The sequence below is a fragment of the Bos grunniens genome, chromosome 23 (genome assembly GCF_055505025.1).
Source record: "Bos grunniens cultivar Pamir isolate PY7600 chromosome 23, Bosgru_T2T1.0, whole genome shotgun sequence".
Classification (NCBI taxonomy): Eukaryota; Metazoa; Chordata; class Mammalia; order Artiodactyla; family Bovidae; genus Bos; species Bos grunniens.
Window position 1 is genome coordinate 8,929,014 of NC_141187.1, and position 21,340 is coordinate 8,950,353.

General features: G+C 46.7%; 2 protein-coding genes and 1 long non-coding RNA gene across 32 annotated transcripts in view; 2 read left to right on the forward strand and 1 right to left on the reverse strand.

Moving 5' to 3' along the window:
• Positions 1-4,960, forward strand: part of SYNGAP1 (synaptic Ras GTPase activating protein 1) — a 30,089-nt gene extending 25,129 nt beyond the window's left edge. For 15 of the 26 annotated variants that reach the window (XM_086371154.1, XM_086371156.1, XM_086371152.1 and 12 more), the window contains one exon: positions 3,065-4,960. In XM_086371154.1, the coding sequence (XP_086227280.1) occupies positions 3,065-3,211 (147 nt within the window). In that variant the 3' untranslated portion in view covers positions 3,212-4,960. Of the gene's footprint in view, positions 1-330; positions 2,543-2,583; positions 2,711-3,064 lie in introns of those variants that run through there. The other 11 variants (XR_015152977.1, XR_015152979.1, XR_015152984.1 and 8 more) reach the window with 6 other exon arrangements.
• Positions 993-5,622, reverse strand: LOC147346591 (uncharacterized). 2 transcript variants are annotated; one of them, XR_015152998.1, is made up of 3 exons: positions 5,264-5,400; positions 2,788-2,890; positions 993-1,269 (listed from the first exon to the last, which is right to left on the reverse strand). It is a non-coding gene; the product is annotated as an uncharacterized LOC147346591 (long non-coding RNA). The 2 variants fall into 2 exon arrangements; XR_015152997.1 differs by lacking the exon at positions 993-1,269 and having other exon boundaries at positions 2,371-2,890; positions 5,264-5,622.
• ZBTB9 (zinc finger and BTB domain containing 9) overlaps positions 5,454-21,340 on the forward strand; it is a 76,670-nt gene continuing 60,783 nt past the window's right edge. For 2 of the 4 annotated variants that reach the window (XR_015152990.1, XR_015152991.1), the window contains exon 1: positions 5,454-5,995. Coding sequence is in view for 2 of the 4 variants with exons in the window: in XM_086371185.1 (XP_086227311.1) it covers positions 6,258-7,643 (1,386 nt within the window). In the remaining 2 variants the exon portion in view is untranslated. Of the gene's footprint in view, positions 5,996-6,176; positions 8,754-21,340 lie in introns of those variants that run through there. The other 2 variants (XM_086371185.1, XM_086371184.1) reach the window with 2 other exon arrangements.

A 21,340-nucleotide genomic window follows, 5' to 3' on the forward strand; every position in this document is an offset into this window, starting at 1 on the left:
CTGGGATCTTGAAGCCCACCCCCCGGCCCCACACTCTGAGCCCTCCCCTCCTGCCTGTGTTTAAAGCCCAGCCCGCCTTCTTCGGCCCTGCACCCCCTCTGGTCCTCATACCTGCCCAACTGCCCCAGCTCCCCCAGCTCCCGCCATCCACCCTCTCTCCCCGCAGCCAGCTTTTAGGACTTCCCTCCCGTCCTCTAACCCCTTGTTTCCCTCCCCCCAGTTCGGCTCACTTGCCCACCCGTGCTTCTCTCTCCTCTGCTCTGACCTCCAGGCTCCCCCCTAGAACCACCAAGGCTCCTGACCCCTTGACCCCACTCTCTCCCCCTGCAGCTCCTCATCAGGTAATTCTCCTGGTTCCGCTTTGACCACGGGCGGAGGACACAGGGGGAGGTGACTCCGGACCACTACAGGTTGGTCGTGAAGCCCACTCCCTCTGACTCTCCAGAGCCCCTCCCCGGTTCACGGCTGCTCCCCACACCTGAGGACCTCCCCAGATGCGACCCTCCGGACACCTGCACAGACCCATCTTCCCAGGCACTGCCCCAGAGCACTTCCCTGCCGCCTCCTAGAACTGTTCAGGGATCCCTGCCCCCTACCAAGCACTTTACCCTAGATGCCTGCACACCCCTAGATCACAGTGCCTCCCCACACCTCCCCCGACCCTGCCTCCTCCTCTAACCTCTCCAGTGTATGTCTGTCACCCCCCATTTCACCAAAGCGTTCTTGGGGGTTGGGACGTTGGGGTAGGGTTTGTTAAGGAGGGGTGGTGATGCTGGGTTGGGGGGGCGCTGGCTAAAGGGGCTGTGAGGCTGCAGCAGGTAGCCTGGGGTTTCCTCTTCCTTCTCCCTTCCTCTGGTTCTGTGGAGAGCCCTCCTTCCTTCCACGCCTCACCTGTTTCTCTTTTTCCTTCCCTACATCTGTGAGGTAGACAGCATCTGGGGCTCCTATTCGACCCTGATGGGTGGGAGTTAAGAGTGTGTAGTTAATGCAGGGAGACTTTGGGGGGCTTGGAAAGGGTGCCATTCGGATGTCAAGACAGTAAGGGTGAGTGGAGCAAGGAGAAGGATCGAGAAAGGAGACCCTGATAGATGTTAGGATGTGGACCTGCCCACGTGGTGTGGGAGTTGGCAGTGGCAGGAGATGTCTTCCTAGATAAAATCATGGGCTGGGAGCCGTGCTGATTTCAGGCAGAGATGCTAGGTTGGCTGCTGATGCCATCCACTCCCCCTCTCCTGCTCCGCAGTGGCCTTGCCGGACACAGAACCCTACCTGAAAAGCCAGTAAATGGGAACTGTCAACCAGCGACATCACTTCTGAGAGGCTTTATTTTCTGCAGGATGGATCTGCAGTGGGCAGTGGCTCCTCACTCTGTAATTTTAACTCTCTGCCTGCCCAGCCTCTCTGTCAAAGTAGTTAGTGAGCTGAAAACAGATGCTGCCAGGCACCAGGGGCCCTCACCATTTAAAGGACTCCTGTGGCGAATTCTTTTGTAAGATGAATAATGGCACCCTAATTTATCTCCTTTCTAAATTTGGGTCCCTGAGGGTGTAGGGGGCATGCAGACAAGCAGAGGGAAGGGAGTCTGAGATTTCCTTCCCCTGCTCTCCCGCCACACTCAGGATGCCCTACTGCACGTGACTTCCTCTCTCGCTGACTCCTGGAAAGTGTGGGAGATACTCCGTAGCTAAGAGGGCAGCTTTGCTTAAATCTTGGGTTTGGGTGACCTTCTGAGAGGTGAAGAAGACTAATCCGGGAGCTTCTGCCTGGAATGTTAACGTCTTTAGCGATTCGGTCAGACACAGCTCGGTTGCTAGGCTTCAGTGCTGTATATCCCAGGAAATAACTTGGACACTTTTTATAAACCCCCTTCAGGTTTTGGTCCCTCTGCAACTCAACCATTAACATAAAAATTAATTTTATGTCTGTATTTTTAAAAGCCAAATGAGCGACCTGAAGCATAGAATACATGGTGTTCTCCGCTCCCAGCAGAGGAACAGAAGCCAGAGCTGAGGGGAGGAGACAGGAGTTGGTCCAGGAAGGGTAGGAAGCGGTAGAATAGGACCAGAGGTGGGAGCCCGCTCACCCTGTACCTGGGAGCCTAGGGTGAGGGACGAAAGGAACGTGGGGGTGGAGAGGAACGGAGTCCTTCTGCTTCCTGGGGACGCAGAGCTTGGGGCATGCTGCGTCTCTGCAGGAGCTCCTGGTCCTTCCTTTCTGACATCAGCATGAGAGAGAGGCAGCCCTCCCACAGTATTTTTCCCTTCCCACATTACTTCCCTGAATCCTGTTCCTTCACCCCAGTACAGTTAAACCTCTCTAATTTAGAATGTTGTATTTGAGGAGATGGCCACTCTGAATAAGTGACAAAACTGAATGACAGTATCTGTTTAATGAAATGCATGTCTTCAGAATATATACAGTAAGTAGAACTCCATGAACGAGGCTTTTCCACTCGAGGCCCTCAGGGAGCATGTGTTAATGAATGGATAGGATTGAAAAGCCTATTTTCTGATATAGATTAAATATTCCCTCCCACAGACATGTTTCTACTATTAATTTGCTTAGCACACTCTTTCTTCACAGATAAAGGAAAACTCAAGCCCAGTTTTTGTTCAAATTATGAAAAAATTCCAGTCCATGGGGGTTTGGATTAATGAGGTTTTGCTGTACTGCCTTTCCTTGTTCCCTCTGCACTAAGTTCCCACCTCAGGTTGGTGGTGGCCTGGGAGGGGGCCCTGGGCAGTGGAAGGTGCCAGGGTTAGCTTGGGGGTGAGATAGGAAACTGACCTCTTTTGAAATGGGTTCCTGGTGTGACTCCTGGGGTTGAAGGCCCCAGTTAGGAGTCGGGGTGAGAGTCTCTTCTCCCTGATTCCAGATGATGTACCTTCTCCTGCAGGTGAGAACAAACGAGGAGGATGTGGGTGGGAGGGGTCTCCTTGGGGAAGGGGGTGGGACAGTTGGTGGAGGGGGCCGGCTCTGGGGGAGGCCACTGCTTGGGGGCTGGCAGCCAGGCCCCCGCGAAGCGTCTCAATAAGTCCGCGCTCTCCTCTTTGGTATCTTGCAGGAGAGGCAGCTTCCCCCCTTGGGTCCAACAAACCCGCGTGTGACGCTGGCCCCACCTTGGAACGGCCTGGCCCCCCCAGCCCCACCTCCCCCACCCCGGCTGCAGATCACTGAGAACGGCGAGTTCCGAAACACCGCAGACCACTAGCCCACCCAGCATCTCAGACCTCCTCCTCCCTCCCTGTGCACCCCACCCTGGAACGGCACCAACCACCAGGACTGGACGTCGCCGAGGGACAGCGGGATCGCCTCCTTGAACGCCTCCTTGCGGGGCACCAGTCCCCCACCCCCACTGCACCATTTCTGGGAGGGAGAGCGGGGACCCTCAGCTGCCCCCTTTTCCTTCCTGCTGGGGTGCTGTCCCCTGTGACCCCAAGGACCCTTGCCCCAGGACACAGACCCCTTCACTCCGGGGTGCTATCCCCATCCTCTGCCTCATCGTTCCCCTGAGCACTGGGGGACAGACCCTCACCCCCACCCTGGGGGTGCGGCACCTCCAAACTTTCAACTTCAGGGTGATTTTTTAGCAGTAACCAGAGCTGACAATCTAACTCCCCTCCACCGCCCCATTTTGGCCTCCCCTGTCCCCCTTGTTATGGGGAGGGGACCCCAGGTGAGGGGGTCCTATTACCCCTTGATTTCTCAGGAGCGTCTGGGGGGGCTCAGCACGCACAAACTCCTTCTCCTCCTACCACTCTCAAATACTCTCCCTCCCCACCCAGAACCCAGATGGGGTGGAGGGGCCACCGGGGCAGGGAGGGGGCGGCAAAGGGGGAATGGGACTTGTCTCCCTTTCTTCCCATACCTGATCTGCTCTTGGCTGGTCCCAGAGCGGGGTGAGGGGGCTCAGGCCCCCCCCTCCCCCAGTGTGTTGGGTGGGGTGGAACTAAGGTTCAGGGGAGGGATTAGGGTTTAGGAGGGGGGTGTATGTTGGGGAGGACAGACTAGCTGATCTGCCCTACCCTGACACACACAGCCCCCCTGCCCCCCACCCTTGGTCTCTACTCCCAGGGGGAGGGGGGAACTTACTCTAGGAAAAGCCATGTCTCTCTCCCCCAGGGAAGGGGGACCTGTGTTGGAGGAGGGGTGTTGGGGGCCCCCTTCCATGACTCTGTCCCCTGGGGGAGGTAGGACAGGGCTGGGCTTCCCTCTCATCCTCCCCCCCCCAATCTCCCTCCACATCTCTCCCTCCCGCCAGCTCCACAATTTTTCGGTGTTTCTCTGTACATAGCTCTCTGGCGGGATAGGGGAGGTAGGATGGATGGGGTTTGGGGTGGGTCGGTCATAGGAGGAGAGAAGGCCCTCCTTGGCACCCCCTCTTCCCTGACTGCTGTCCTCTACCCAGCCTTGCCCCCTCATCCCTTCTTGCGTTTGGTATTGAGACTTCTCGGACTCCACCCTTCTTTCTTTTGTATGGACAGTTCCCCTTCAGTCCCATCCCCCTACACACAGACACCCAGCCGGGGCCAAATTTATACTTATATAAAAGTTGTAAATATGTGAAATTTTATCCCTGTGCCCTTCCTTGCTTTCCCAACCTCAGACCCTACCCCTGGACCCCCTTTCCTCTTCTGTTCTTTGGCTGTTGTAATTATCTGGGATTTGTACTGTACATATCCGGGGTGTGTGTGTGTGGGCTGGGGGCAACCCCTCTGTACAGCGCTTCCTGGCCCCCTCCCCACCACGATTCTCTCTCCCCTCATAAGGGTAGGGAGATGTTCTTCCTACCTGTTTTATTTTGTTTTCTCGTTCTCCCTCCCCACCCCACCCCACCCCCAGCCTACTCTCTTCCCCCACCACTGCCCCTTTTCTTCCACTCCCAGCCCCATTTCCTTTTTTTCTGGAGTGTGTGGTGAAACAGAAAAATCATGTTTAATAAACGGAGATTGTTCTTTTATCGCGGTGCTGACTTTCCTAGTCTCGGACCTCCGGGAGGATCAGCATGGTGACAGGAACTGCTTTCTGAGAGGAAGCTGACAGCTTGGGAGAAATTCTGTATCCTTGTGTGCCGCCATAATCTTGGCCCTAGAATATCGCTCTCCCAGCCAGCACTGTAGAGTAGGGGTTTTGCACAGGCCAAATTTCCCCCATGTGTCTCACCCGCTGCGCCACTTAACCCCAAGAATAAAGAGGTTAAGGAACAGCAGCAGTATCTGATAAAACACAAGTGTACATCTACATGTCCCTTAAAAATAATTACCTAGAAGTGAAGATTATTTCATTGTTGGTTAAAGTGCTCCCGTACGGAACGGAGGAAAGAACTTGGTGCCTCAGCCTTGTGGAGTCGGCCTCTGGGCCAGCACTTGCCGTCTCGGCTTTCCCTGAGGAAAGGATGGGAACTCCTACCTCGCGGGTGGCAGGTCGGGGGAGGGGGCGTGGGATAGAAGGAGATGCGAACAATACCTAGCCCATATGCTAGGTGCCTTCTTAATCTCAGCACCTATCGGGGGCAGGCGTTGCATTTAATCACTGGCATGGCTCATTGGTCGCGCCCTCGGTACCGGCTGCGCCTTCTCATCCCTTCTGTGGCCTGGGCCCGGTCTACTGCCTCCCGCCCGCACCGCCTTCTAGCCGGCGTGACCAATCGACGTGAGGCTTGTAGGCCGGCGCCTTCCTACTGGCTGCCTCCCTGGCCCCGCCCAACTCCCCGGGGCCCGCTTCCGGCGGGGAGGAGGTGGCTTCCGGCCGAGGCGGCGCGGTTGCTGCAGAGCCGCTCTGGACGCAGGACCGCGTGTGTATCCGTGGGGGCGTGGCGGCAGGAAGGGCCAAGCGGCTGGCTCTTGTGGTCCCCGGGTGCCTGCCAGGGAGTTGGACTCTGCGGGCACGTGAGTTGGGAAGCAGAACGGCGGGAAGAAGCCGACCGGGCCGGCGGGATCCGGCTCACGGCTGAAGGACCTCCTCCTCGCCACAGGCCCTGCAAGTTCAAGCCCCGGTTGGTGTTTTGTTGTGGTTTGTTTTAGTTTTCTCGGCGGGGGAGTGTGTGGGACTGTTCTGCCCGAACCCCCGGCGACCGAAAAGTTCCCACACGTTGGGGTGCAGCGGAGGCGGACGTTGCTTGGGGAGATACGATTTTCCTTATCCAGAGCTTCTGTGACCCCCTCTTTCCTCCACAGCCCTCGTCGCGCAGGGGCTCTCCCCCGCCCCCTCACCTCCTGTACCCGACCCTCTGGGGTCTTTTTCTTCCTCAGGAGGCCATGGATACCTCGACGCCTTTGCCTCCCGTAGCCCCCTCCCCAGCCTGCAACCCAGCCCCACGGACGATCCAGATCGAGTTCCCTCAGCACAGCTCTTTGCTGCTGGAGGCCCTGAACCGCCACAGGCTGGAGGGAAAGTTCTGTGACGTCTCTCTCCTGGTGCAGGGCCGCGAACTGAGGGCCCACAAAGCAGTGTTGGCCGCCGCTTCTCCTTACTTCCACGACAAACTACTTCTGGGGGATGCACCGCGTCTCACCCTACCCAACGTTATCGAAGCCGATGCCTTCGAGGGGCTGCTGCAGCTCATTTATTCGGGGCACCTCCGTCTGCCCCTGGATGCTCTCCCTGCGCACCTTCTTGTGGCCAGTGGCCTGCAGATGTGGCAAGTGGTAGATCAGTGCTCAGAGATCCTTAGAGAACTGGAAAACACCGGTGGTGGGATTTCATCCCGAGGAGCGACCCCTTTCCACACACTTCTTTCCACCACAGGAGGCTGGTGCATCCGCTCTTCCCCTTTCCAGACCCCGGCACAGTCTTCTCCTTCTACCCAGAGCCCGATTGGAGGGGAGGGGAGTGAACTGGGAGATGTGTTACAGCTTCAGGTTGAAGAGGAAGAGGAGGAAGATGAGGAGGACCAAGGGTCAGCAGCACCCTCTCAGACTCCTCAGCCTCAGAGAGGATCAGGGAGTTTTCCTCGCCCTCCTGTATCCCACCCCCTGCCCACATCCACTACTCCTTGCAGGCTTCCAGAGGGTGAGAGTGCCCCACCTGAGCTTCCTGCTCCTCATACTGCATTGCCCCCCAAAGTCTTCTACATCAAGCAGGAACCCTTTGAGTCCAAGGAGGAGATAGCAGGAGGCGGAAGTCAGTCTGTAGGAGCAAAGGAGGAGACCAAAGTGTTTCCAGCAGGGAACACTGAAGAGAATGGAGAACTAGGGTTCCTACTGCCCTCAGGAGCAGGGACAACATCTGGAGGAGGTGGTCCATCCTGGAAACCAGTGGATCTTCATGGGAATGAAATCCTATCAGGGGGTGGGGGACCTGGAGGAGCAGGGCAGGCTGTGCATGGGCCTGTGAAGCTAGGTGGCGCACCCCCTGCGGATGGAAAACGCTTTGGTTGTTTGTGTGGGAAGCGCTTTGCAGTGAAGCCAAAGCGTGACCGACACATCATGCTGACCTTCAGCCTTCGACCCTTTGGCTGTGGCATCTGCAACAAGCGTTTCAAGCTGAAGCACCATCTGACAGAGCATATGAAGACGCATGCTGGAGCCCTACATGCCTGTCCTCACTGTGGTCGCCGGTTCAGAGTCCATGCTTGTTTCCTTCGCCATAGGGACCTCTGCAAGGGTCAGGGCTGGGCCACTGCTCATTGGACTTACAAGTGATTGCTGAGGCCATATGCTAACTTTCAGGACAAGGGAGCCACTGCTGCTGATGAATACTTATTACCCCTCACTACCACAGTACCCTGATCCTGTATCTTGATGTTGGTGTTGGTGGTTTTTCTTGGCCATACCTCGTAGCATGCCACCAGGGATTGAACTGCACCCCAGCAGTGGACAGTGCAGAGTCCTAACCACAGGACTAGCAGCAACGTCCCATATCTTGTTAATTATTCCACAAGGATAGATATATTACGGATCTCTTCTTGGGTGTGGGCCTCAACCTGACATATTTGCAAGTTTTTGCTAACTGTCCTACGGGAACTGGTTTACAGGCTGTAGATATACTGATCAGTTGCCTGTAATAGATCTTTTCGTACAGGAAACTGGATTAAATTTCCAATTAGAAGGTATTTGATGAGAGAGGAGTTAGAGCAAGAAAAATTATGATAAATGTTTAATTCAGTCTCTATGAGAAGTTAAGGGAGCTGGTCTCCATCTAGAGATGTGTTTGATTCAGAGTTCTAGTAATCCAGAGACTAAGCTCTAAGCTTTACTTTTCTCTCATCATTGCTGAAATTTTACGAGTAAAGGTCGTCTTATATACTTTTTTTTTGTTATGATTTTCTGGAAACCCTTCAGTCTATAAATTACTTTCTCACCAGTAGGTACTTTTTCAACACCTTTATTTTGTATGTTGTAGTTGAGCACTTTAACAAATTGAGAATTCCATGAGTCACTTAGAACCCTCTTTAATAGAGGTATTCCCTCCACAGTCTGTGCCTCTTGTCTACCTTTGACCACCACTGATCACTCACATTGATCACAGGGACTGAAATGTGATCAGTGAACTCAGGAGATGGCCACTGACCTAATATACTCTCAGGGTAGTGCCACTGCTCTGAACAAGAGGCCGAGGTTAGAGGGACTCAGGGCTGAGGTGGCACATGCTGAAAACTAGAGAAATAACTGCACAGTGGGACCATACCTCCTCCTGTCCATCCTCACCCACATTACAGCCCCTTGGTCCACACATAGAAGGGTAGATGTTGGAATGGGGAGATTGTCGTAGTTCTCTTTATTTCTTCAAATAAACTTTGCCATGAAATCTAAGCTAACTGTGAACTGAATTGAGTCATTTATATGGGAGAGTATTCCTTATGCAGCTGGGTTATGTCAGTGGGAAGAATCAGATAGTTTCACACTGATGCAGAGAACACAATCCTGAACATTGGTGGGCCAGATTCTCAGTCCTCACCTGCCTTTTTTTTTTTTTTTTTGAGGTGTGGGGTGTTACGTACCTTCTAACTGATTCTTTGGTTTTTTGTTGTTGTTTCTTTAGGGATTTTTCACATGATTTTATAATGTTGCCTCCTGACTGCATATATTATGTGTATTGTTTGGTTTGTTCAACATGTAATGCAAAGCACTGTATTCAACCCTGACTTACACTCTTAGCCTTGAAGAGTTTGCAGCTACTACCAAAGCTAGACATAATGACAATGTGGTATAGTAAGTCCATGATGGGGGACAGTACAAGCTACTGTAGTGGCACAAAGGAAGCTGAGTAAAGAACCTATTATAGATCACCAGAGGTTTCACAAAGACCACATTGCCAGAGTGTGGCAGTGGGGATAGGTGGCCGAATTGATGTGGAAATGGTGAGCATGAGAACTGTAGAGCCAAGACTGACAGCCTTTGCCAAAGCAGATACCTCGGAAGTTATTAGGTATGGAGCCTAAAGGGGCTAAAACTATGACCGTGGCTGAGAAGGTGAGTTCTAGCTGGGATCTGTCAGTCTTTCTAGAACCATCCCCACTATAAGGACTGTGACCACACTGGGTACAGGGTCAGGGCTGGAGGCTGCCGCCCTTGGATCTACTGCCATGCCACCCACCTGTCATTCTTCGGCGCACATTCTGTGAGTGAGTGTATCTGTTGGCTAGGATCCTTGGATTGCAAGCAACAGACGCTGGCTCTGACTAGCCTTATCAAAACAGGAATCTGAAGGGTGGGGTGGCTCCTGGAATGGAAGGAAGGGCTAAAAGACCAGCCTTTGGAAGGATGAGACCTGGGTCAGCTCCAGGGCTTCAGGGAGCAGAAACTGGGGATTTCTTGAGGTCGTATGTTTTGGGAAGACCCAGTCAGTCTCATGTCTCGTGTCTCCCGTCTTATGATGAAATTTCCCAGGAGTGGACTCTGCCTCAGGGCCGCCCTCTGGCCAGAGCACGGTGACCATGCATTTCACTGAGGCAACAAGTCCTGGAATCCTCAAGGGTAAATTGAAGTTCTGGGACAGAAGAATGGGGAAGGGGGCCCATCCAAAAACAGAGGTCCACCCATACAGTCTCCACATGTTTCCCATCTCGGGATCTGTAAAGCTTCAGGTATACCTAGCACTTGATAGATGTCTAGACATACAGCAGAATTGCCTCCTCCCGCTCCTTATTCCCCCCAGCTCTTTATTACTTCCTATGAAGCCCATTAAAACTCCATGTTAGAAGTTTTTTTTTTATCAAGTTATTAGAATTATAGAGAAATCGAGTTCCATGATGAAAGGTTGTGGTTTAAACTCATGTAAACGTGCACTTCTCTGCCTCTGTCTTTTCCTTTTTATGGTGGAGGAAATGTCCCTTCTACTGTGCACAGCTAGGCCCCTTGCCAGAGCCTTTGCTCTCTTAATTATCCTCTCTATCCTGTATCTTCACTCTTCTGTCTCTAGTTTCTCATTAACAGTTAATATGTTCATGGTATTGTGAGAATTAATACATGTAAAATGCTTAAAACAGTGCCTTGTACTCAGTAAACTCAATAAATGTCAGCTCTTATTATAGAGTGAGAGCATCAGTTCCCCACACTCAGGGATCAGTTCTCTCAGGGAGCATTCACATCCATAAAGGGAAAATGTTTTCAACTAAAAGGGAAATGAGGCATACAGCACTCAGTAAGGATTAGATGTTATCATTTTAATTACTGCCTTTCTCATAAATGCTAGTTTTTCAGGGCTCTTCCCCTGTCTTCTAACTTGATACACTCCTGGATGATTTTATCCACTTTTCTGAGTTAAAGCATTTAAATACTGGTGACCCTTAGTTTTATATATCCAGTTTTCCTAACCCCCAAACCACTTAGATTCTTCCCTCTTTATTCCTTCAACAATAAGCGTCTACTGTATACCGGGCACTGATGAAGAAAGCAGAAAGTATCACAAGGACTTGGGCCTGGATTTTCGCTTTAAGAGACAGATGTTTAAACCATTGTGTACATACTTCATAGATGGAAAGAAAATACAACAGGCAATAAGATAGAGAGTAACAGGAAAGGAAGGTATACTGTACATATTTATCTAGTATCCAAAGCAAAAGAAAGACCCAGACTGTTGCTCTAATGGTCCAGGAGCGAGTGACAAGAAGAAAGACAGAACATGAAACCTGGTGCAAGGGGTCAGGGGACCTGTGGCCTCTATTGGACTGAGGTGCAGAGTCTACTCTGAGTCCAGCTTTTATTCATAACTGCAGACCTCAAGACATTCTCAGATCTTATCTTTCTCAACACACAGGCCATATCAATCACATACTCCTAAACATCATGGACTACGCTGACACAGTCCAGAACTCCGTGTGTTTACCCCAGGCCATTCCCTTCTGGGCTGGTCTCGGGAGCTGTTAGCAAGTGCATGGGCAGCATTCATGCCTGACACGGACTGGGTGTTCCAAGGTCCACGCTTTCATGATCCCAGTCATAACCCCTTCTGGGTCTGACCCTGGGGTTTGTAACAAGGCTGTAATTCCAAGAAAGACATGAAAAATAATCATCAATATAGTTTCTTAATACATGCTGTTTTTCCAGGTACTATTTCTGTGAAATTTCTGAAGGCTGTGAAGTACATTATTAGGAATTCCCACTACACCAGACGTGCAAAACAGGACAAGGAAAGTGGTTCCAGTTAAGTATTTAGCAGTTGTAAAGGCCAAGGAAGAGATAGGAGGTGTATTTGATGAGAGTGGGAACCTGGAGAGGAATGAGATGTTGTCTTAGTCCATTGTGGCATCTCTAACAGCACCACAGATGTGGTGACTTATAAACAAAAGAATTATTTCTCCCACTTCTGGAGGCTGGAGTCTAAGATCAAGTGCCAGAAGATTTGGTGTCATGAGGACCTGCTTCCTGACTCATATATCTTGCTGTATTTTTACACAGTGGAAACAGAAAGGGAGCTCTCTCTGAAGTCCCTTTTTTATAAGGGCACTAATCCCATTCATGAGGTCTTCACCTTCATGACCTAATCTCACCAATGCCCAGCCTTCTAATAACACCACTTTGGGGATAGGATTTTAACATGAATTTTGGGGAACATAAACATTCAGTTCATTGCAGATGTGATTGAAGAGGTGGACTGGACTATATGAAGCCTTGATTATGATAAGGAATTTGGATTTGATCTAAATGCATTGAGAAAGCAATAAGGGGTTTAGGGAAATAATAATCTTTTCACATTTTAAAGAGATTCCGGGGCTTCCCTGTTGGCTCAGATGGTAAAGAATCTGCCTGCAATGCAAGAGACTCGGGTTCGATCCCTGGGTCAGGAAGATCCCCTGGAGAAGGGACTGAGTACCCACTCCAGTATTCTTGCCTGGAGAATTCCGTGGACAGAGAAGCCTTGTGGGCTTCAGTCCATGGGGTTGCAGAGTTGGACATGAGTGAGTAACTTCACACTTTCACTGGACTTCCCTGGTGGTCCAGTGGTAAAGACCATCTGCCAATGCAGTGGCCGTGGCTTCTGCCCCTGGTCCAGGAAGATCCCACAGGCCTTGGGGTAGCTAAGCCTGTGTGCGGCTACTGAGCCTGCGCTTGAGAGCCCGTGCTCGGCAGCAAGAGAAGCCACGGTGATGAGAAGACCGTGCACCTCAGAGAAAGCCAGGACACAACAACGAAGACTCAATGAAGCCAAAAATAAATTTTATACAGAGGGCAAGAGCGGGAGCAGGGAGACCAATTAGACTATTTCATTAGTGCAGACAAGAAGTGAGTAAAAGCAGATATGGAGAGAAGGAGATGCATTAAAGTTACAATTTTTCGAGGCAGGACTGACACACAACATTTTAACAGCTTAATGTAGAGATTGTGGGAAAGTAAAATACCAAGATTTCTAGAGTTTTGGCTTGAATTAGAGGCCATTTAATGAGTGGGAGACAGGAATAGAACTTGGGAGAGATCACAAGCAGCTGGATGTATTGACAAGTGTTCTTCTAGACCAGGGGGTGGCAAACTTATTCTATAAGGGATCACATAGTAAATATCAGGCTTTACATGCCAAGAAGCAAAATCAAGGATATATAGGTACATAAATTAAGGAAAACAAATTTCCACAATTTCTTTGTATTATTAACAAAATTCAAAATAATAATTGAGTACAAATTTTTGTTGTACAAGTCAGCTGCTTAATTGGGGATCAAAGTTACTGTTTCCTAGGACTTTCCGGGGTGATCCGGTGGTTAAGACTGTGCTTCTAGTGCAGAGGACATGGATTCAACCCCTGGTTGGGGAACTAAGGTCCCATGTGCTGCATGGTGCAGCTAAAAAAAAAAATTAGAAGCAGTGTTTCCTATCATTATAATCAACTGCAAGCATTCATCTGTTAGTGCTGATCTATAGTGAGATTTTTTATATTTGATCTTTGAAAATGTCTTCACACAGGTAATACTGCCAGAACTGGTGTCAGTCTAAGAGCATGTGATTTTAATTGAGCATATTCATCACTTGAAAGGCATTTATAGACTTCTATCATTTATATTCTCTTGGTAACTTGCCTTTTATCATATCATTACATTGTCAATTCAGTTCAGTTTAGTCACTCAAGTCATGTCCAACTGTTCACAGCCCCGTGGACTGCAGCACGACAGGCTTCCCTGTCCATAACTAACTGCTGGAGCTTGCTCAAACTCATGTCCATTGAGTTGGTGATGCCATCCAACCATCTCTTCCTCTGTTGTCTCTTCTCCTGCCTTCAATCTTTCCCAGCATCAGGGTCTTTTCCAGTAAGTCAGTTCTTCTCATCAGGTCGCCAAAGTATTGGAGTTTCAGCTTCAGCATCAGTCCTTGCAATGAATAATCAGGACTGATTTCCTTTAGGATTGACTGGTTGGACCTCCTTGCAGTCCAAGAGACTCGAGTCTTTTCCAACAGCACAGTTCAAAAGCATCAGTTCTTCGGCGCTCAGCCTTCTTTATGGCCCAACTCTCACAGCTGTACATGACTACTGGAACAACCATCACTTTGACCATATGGACCTTTGTTGGCAAAGTAATGTCTGTTTTTTAGTATGCTATCTAGGTTTGTCATAGCTTTTCTTCCAAGAAGCAAGCGTCTTTTAATTTCACGGCTGCAGTCACTATCTGGAGTGATTTTGGGGCTCAAGAAAATAAAGTCTGTCACTGTTTCCATTGTTACCTCGTATATTTGCCATTAAGTGATGGAACTGGATGCCATGATCTTAGTTTTTTGAATGGTGAGTTTTAAGCCAGCTATTTCACTCTCCTCTTTCACTTTCATCAAGAGGCTCTTTAGTTCCTCTTTGCTTCCTGCCATAAGGGTCCTGTCATCTACATATCTGAGGTTATTGATATTTCTCCCAGCAATCTTGATTCCAGCTTGTACTTCATCCAGTCTGGCATTTCGTATGATGTACTCTGCATGTAAGTTAAATAAGCAAGGTTACAATATACAGCCTTGACATACTCCTTTCCCAATTTGGAACCAGTCTGTTGTTCCATGTCCAGTTCTAACTGTTGCTTCCTGACCTGCATACAGATTTCTTAGGAGACAGGTAAGGTGGTCTGATATTCCCATCTCTTTAAGAATTTTTCACTGTTTTCCACATTGTCAATTAAGCACATCCAGTTGAAGGATAGGTAGAGGCTCTCCAACTGCACAGTTAAATGAAATATAGGAATTTCCTTTGCACTTGCACTGAGGTCTGAAAACTATTGCTGGAACCACAGTTTGAGTTCAGAATATGTATCTGTTGCAAATTTGTGTGGGGATGGAGATCTTGCTTCTTGTTCTTGACTCTACCTGTAATTCAGACAACTTTAATGATTTTGCTGAGGTTTATTGATATGTTTCCATATAAGCTCTTTTTGCCTTTTAAGAAATGGTACCACATCTACAGCCTGTCCACTGATTGATGTGTGGATGATCAAAAAGTGGTATTTATATACAATGGAATGTTACTTGACCTTAAAAAAGGAAGAAAATTCTGACACATGCTCCAAAATAGGTGAACCTTGAAGACACTATGCTAAGTGAAATAAGCCAGGAACAAAACGAAAAATACTGTTATGATTCCACTTATATAAGGGACTTAGAGCAGTCAAGTTCATAGAGAAAGTATAATGGTGGTTGCTAGAGGCTGGGGAGAGCAGGAAAGGGGAATTATTGTTAAATGGGTACCTAGTTTCAGTTTGGATAGATGAGAAATGTTCTGCAGATTGATAGTGGTGATGGTTTCACAACAACATGAATTATTTAATGCCACTGTACACTTAAAAATGGCTTAAATTGTAAATTTTGTTAGGTATATTAGCCACAGTAAAAAGTAAATGAACCCTTAGTGTGCTAATGGATCTAGACATTGAGCATCAGTGGTGGCTAACACCATAAAAAAAGAAACAACCAGACAATAAAAATATGTTGCTTTTTTAAAAAATTTATTTTAGTTGGAGGCTAATTACTTTACATTATTGTAGTGGTTTTGCCATACATTGACGTGAATCTGCCACAGGTGTACATGTGTTCCCCATCCTGAATGCCCCTCCCGCTTCCCTCCCATCCCATCCCTCTGGGTCATCCCAGTGCACCAGCCCTGAGCACACTGTCTCATGCATCAAACCTGGACTGGCGATCTGTTTCATATATGATAATATACATGTTTCAATGGTATTCTCATATCCCGCCCTCGCCCTCTCCAACAGAGTCCAAGTTCAGTTCAGTCACTCAGTTGTGTCTGACTCTTTGCGACCCCATGAATCACAGCACGCCAGGCCTCCCTGTCCATCACCAACTCCCGGAGTTCACTCAAACTCACGTCCATTGAGTTGGTGATGCCATCCAGCCATCTCATCCTCTGTCATCCCCTTTTCCTCCTGCCCCCAATCCCTCCCAGCATCAGAGTCTTTTCTAATGAGTCAACTCTTCGCATGAGGTGGCCAAAGTGCCAGAGTTTCAGATTTAGCATCATTCCTTCCAAAGAACACCCAGGGCTAATCTCCTTTAGAATGGACTGGTTGGATCTCCTTGAAGTCCAAGGGACTCTCAAGAGTCTTTTCCAACACCACAGTTCAAAAGCATCAATTCTTCGGCGCTCAGCTTTCTTCACAGTCCAACTCTCACATCCATGCGTGACCACTGGAAAAACCATAGCCTTGACTAGATGGACCTTTGTTGGCAAAGTAATGTCTCTGCTTTTCAATATGCTATCTAGGTTGGTCATAACTTTTCTTCCATGGAGTAAGCGTCTTTTAATTTCATGGCTGCAGTCACCATCTGCAGTGATTTTGGAGTCCCCCAAAATAAAGTCTGACACTGTTTCCACTGTTTCCCCCTGTATTTCCCATGAAGTGAAGGGACCAGATGCCATGATCTTAGTTTTCTGAATGTTGAGCTTTAAGCCAACTTTTTCATTCTCCTCTTTCACTTTCAAAAGACTATTCTATACATCTGTGTCTCTTTTGCTGTCTCGCCTATAGGGTTATCGTTACCATCTTTCTAAATTCCATATGTCTGTGTAATATGTTGCTTTTGGAGAACACTGCCACCACCTATTAGTCTAACCGAAAGTATGGAACCTGAATGTGATCAAATCTCAAGATACAACTACCAATTCACAGATGATGCAGAAGGCAGGGAAACATGTTAAGCCATACCACAGTGATGCAGTCAGCAAAATTAAGACTATGAAATTGGGGATTAGACAACCATTATTCTTTAAAAATTGCAAGGGGAAAAAAGGGATGGAAGGAAACCTGCAGTTTAAAAGATTTTAAAAGACTAAGTAATCGTAATGTGTGGGCCTTGTTTGGATCATAGTTTTTTATTTTTAAGATTTAAAAAAATATATTATCACCTTTATGAGACAACTGATTAGACATTTGAAGATATCAGAAATTATTGTTAAAAATTTAGTTGTGATAATGGTATTGTGAGTTTAGAAAAATAGGGAGCCCTTTCTTTGGTTATTTACAGAAAAATGCGTGTATCCATAGATGTAGACTGAATAAAAATGCCAAATACACATATGCATTCTAGAGAATTGTATTAATTATAATTTTTGTATATATAGTCACTTTTTAAAAAGAGTGAGAAATTTGGAAATAGTTAATGCACATTAAGAGCATCTAATCAATCACCAACTTGATGACATGGGTTTGAACAAGCTCTGGGAGTTGGTGATGGGCAGGGAAGCCTGGAGTGCTGCAGTCTATGGTGTTGCAAAGAGTTGGACACGACTGAGTGACTGAACTGAACTGAGTCAAGAATCTTGTTTTACAAGCATATTCTGGTTGGTGTTCTGGTCAAAGTTAAAAAAACTTTCTACTTGACTCTTAAAATAATTCATTGCTCTCTTTATTGATTTAGAGTGATCTCCAGCATATATTGCGGAGTGCAAAAAGCAAAGTGCAGGACGATATATTAATACATAATATGCTATGTTTTGTATGAGAGACAGTAAACAGAGACATTATTTTGCCAACAAAGGTCCGTCTAGTCAAGGCTATGGTTTTGCCAGTGGTCATGTATGGATGTGAGAGTTGGACTGTGAAGAAAGCTGAGTGCCGAAGAATTGATGCTTTTGAACTGTGGTGTTGGAGAAGACTCTTGAGAGTATTCTCTCAAGAGAAGGAGATCCAACCAGTGCATTCTAAAGGAGATCAGTCCTGGGTGTTCATTGGAAGGACTGATGCTAAAGCTGAAACTCCAGTACTTTGGCTACCTCGTGCGAAGAGTTGACTCATTGGAAAAGACTCTGATGCTGGGAGGGATTGGGGGCAGGAGGAGAAGGGGATGACAGAGGATGAGATGGCTGGATGGCATCACCCGACTCAATGGACATGAATTTGAGTGAACTCTGGGAGATGATGATGGACAGGGAGGCCTGGTGTCCTGCGATTCATGGGGTCGCAAAGAGTCAGACATGACTGAACGACTGAACTGAACTGAACTGAAAGGTAGAGAGGAAATAAGAAAGGTATAATATTTGCTTACATTTGTAAAAATAAGCACTCCTAGGATAAATAAGAAAACAGTAAAAATGGGAAAAGAAGTTGAGGTAAGGACAGAAATGACCATATGTGCTTGAAGACTCCTGTAGGTGTGCTTTGGGGTTTTTTGCTTTTATTTTGCTGTATGGAGTTTTAGTTGTGGCATTCAGGATCGATCTTTTGTTTTTTCAGTTTTGGCATGCAGGATCTATTTCCCTGACCAGGGATCGAACCTGGACCCCTTGCTTTGGGAACATGGAGTCTTAACCACTGGACCACCAGGGAAGTGCCTGTGTGTTTTTGAATTATGTAATTTAATTACCTAATCAAAAAATAAAAATCTTAAAATTCTTTCAATTTGAGAACAAATGAACTGAACCATATCAACTTGGCAATATAATCACAAAGAGAGTTAGTTCTGAAGACTTTCCATCCTTAATGGGATGTACTCTTAAGGACAAAAAAATCCCTGACTAAAAGTTTAAACTTTTAAGCCCTTAAATGTGAAATTTTCTTAAGCTTTAAACTTGTCTCTGAAATTATGTTGTTTGAAGTATTACCAATACAGGAATTTAAAAAATAAAGTATTTTCCAATAAATAGGTCAAAAGACATGGTTATATTAAAAGTGGGAGCAATCGGTGTTTTTATTTGTTTGTTTTTGGCTATGATGGTCTCCATTGCTGTGTGAGGGTTTTCTCTAGTTGCTTCAAGCAGGGGCTATTCTTCCTTGCAGTGTGCAGGACTCTTACTGCTGCAGCTTCTTGTTGCAGAGCACAGGCTGTGGGCACACAGTAGTTGGGGAAGTTGGGCTTTGTTACCCTGCAGCGTGTGAAATCTTCAGGGATCGAACCCCTGTCACCTGCACTGGCACGTGCATTCTTAATCCCTGGACCACAGGGAAGCCCCTGAGGAGTCAATGCTTTTAGCATAAGAGAAAAGATATACAATTGTATAACCAAGGAAACCCACTGAAAATAATGTTTAAAACGAAAAATCAGGAGGAACTTATGAGTTTTCAAATATATATTTTCTGGTCTTGTCCACTGAAAGGGACTAGAAACAATGAGCAACCCTAGTGCCTACTAAAAGAAGGCATGGCTTCTTGAAGAAATTGCTGATTCCACATCTAGAAGTAGGCATTTTTCAAAGTGCACCTGAGACACCTTTTTGTGTTAGGAAGCAAGAAAACTTTAGAAGATAAAAGTTTGTCATGTCAAAAGAACCCAGAAGCCTACATGAAAATGTCCCCACTGAACAAAGTTATCACAATCTCAGTAACTAAAAGAATAATGATCAAATTGAACACATTGGTTGAATGAAATTCATTATTTTATGATGATACTCAAAATGAGAATAAATCAAGAACTCTTCACTCATCATTGCCATTTGGGGTAACTTTTAAAACATTTGCTTTGAAAATTGGTAATTAAAGGGAAAATTGTTGTTATTGTTTAGTCGCTAAGTCATGTCTGACTGTTTGCAACCCCATCACCAGGCTCCTCTGTCCATGGGATTTCCCAGGCAGGAATATTGGAGTGGGTTGCCATTTCCTTCTCTGGGGATCTTCCCAACCCAGGGATCAAACCTGTATCTTTTGGTTGGCAGGTGGATTCTCTACCTCTGAGACACGTGGGAAGTCCAAAGGGAGACTATTAAGCATTGTTTTGCTCTTCTAGTAAAAGTTTATTTTAGGAAAACCACATAGTCCCAGTTAATGAAGAAAACCTTCACGGAATTCTTGTAAACAGTGTGAAGGAAACAATCAGAAAAACATAATTTAACAAACTCCAATGAAATTGTTGATTCAGGTAAGGATTATCAACTGGTATTAAAACCAGATGATTGATTGTTGTAAACATTCATATAGAGCCACCGCAGAGATAACTTTCCAATCTCAAGAGGGAAAGCATTAATTGTAATCAGATGATCAATGTTAGCATCACTGGTGGCTGAGCATGTGTCTCTAATGGACTGCAATATTCACAACAATGTAATAACAATATGATTTTATTCTACTTAGTATCTCGTATTCTAGTTCAGGCATCCCTCAGAGATTTAATCCATTCCTAAAAACATGTTAGATAGTGAATTTTTAAGAAGGGGAGTCTGTACATCATTGTTCTAAATAGAAAAACATACATATTCCCAGCACATCTAGAAGCCCCAACCAATTTCTTTCAGTACTTGAAACACTCTAATACATATATGTATATAACAATCAACCAGGTTTTCTGCTTAAGATAAAGCCTTTAAAACACCAGCTCTCTAATTGTTCAACACTTAATTAACTCATTAATGACTTTGTGCAGTAACCTTTAGGGTACAAATCATGTTTTCCTTTTAACTGTAACAAATGTTTGCAGTAATGTAAATGAACAGTGAAATAATACGTTAAAGACACATGACCATGCTGCAAGGCAGGCGAGATCTTAGTTCCCTAACCAGGGATTGAATCCATGCACCCTGCCTTGGAAGTGCAGAGTCTTAACCACTGGACTTCCAGGGAAGTTCTGAAAACTGGATACCTTGATAATTACGGGTAACAACAACAACAACAAAAACAGAAAATGAAAATTACTCTCTAGGTCTTTTTAGGTTGGCTCTGGCTTGAGAAAACTTCAGTGTTTAACCAGGCCATTTACAACTCTTTCTTAGCTTTCACTTTCAGCATCTGAGACAGACGCCTTGTAAGTGACACCTGCCCTCTTCAAGATTTGCCTGCAACTTCCTACATGACTTCTAGGCTAAAAATTTGGATCTTTTATTATGGCCCAGCTGGGGAAACACTGACTCTACTTTGGAAGAAAGGAAATTATTCACCAGAAGAGTTGCAGAACTTGGCTAATATGTACCAGTAGGAATTGGGAGCATGTACCAAGGGAAGGGGATCTTAAGGGTGCTGAAACAAGATTGGAATATAAGACTGGATAAGGAAGCATATGTTAATAAAAAGACACTCTCTTCTGACTTAGGATTTAATATCCTGGCAAAGACACCTGGAACTGAACCTAGTACATCACTGAGAAAGCTCCTTGAAGGCTCAGGAAGGCAACACCCCATAGTGAGAGAGGAGGAGATGCTAGAACTTCCTTGGAAAAGTTAAAATGTAGACATGCTAGATTAAATTTGCTTTACTGTCAGAGAACAAAGGACTTCCCTGGCAGTCCAGTGGTTAAGATTTTGGGCTTCCAGTGCCAGGGGAGGGTTTGATCCCTGGTCAGGGAACTTTGATCCTGCATGCCATGGAGCATGGTCAAAAATAACTAAACAAAAAAGCGCTGCTTTATCAACAATCAGAAATGGAAATTTAAAAAAAAAACTCCTCAGTTGACTGTGTTTCCTGGAGGCCAGAGGCAACTCCCCTCAATAAAGCAATAAGTCTGCTAGAGATGAGCACTGACATTGTTGAGATTATCAGTAGTAGCTGTTCTTTGAAAGC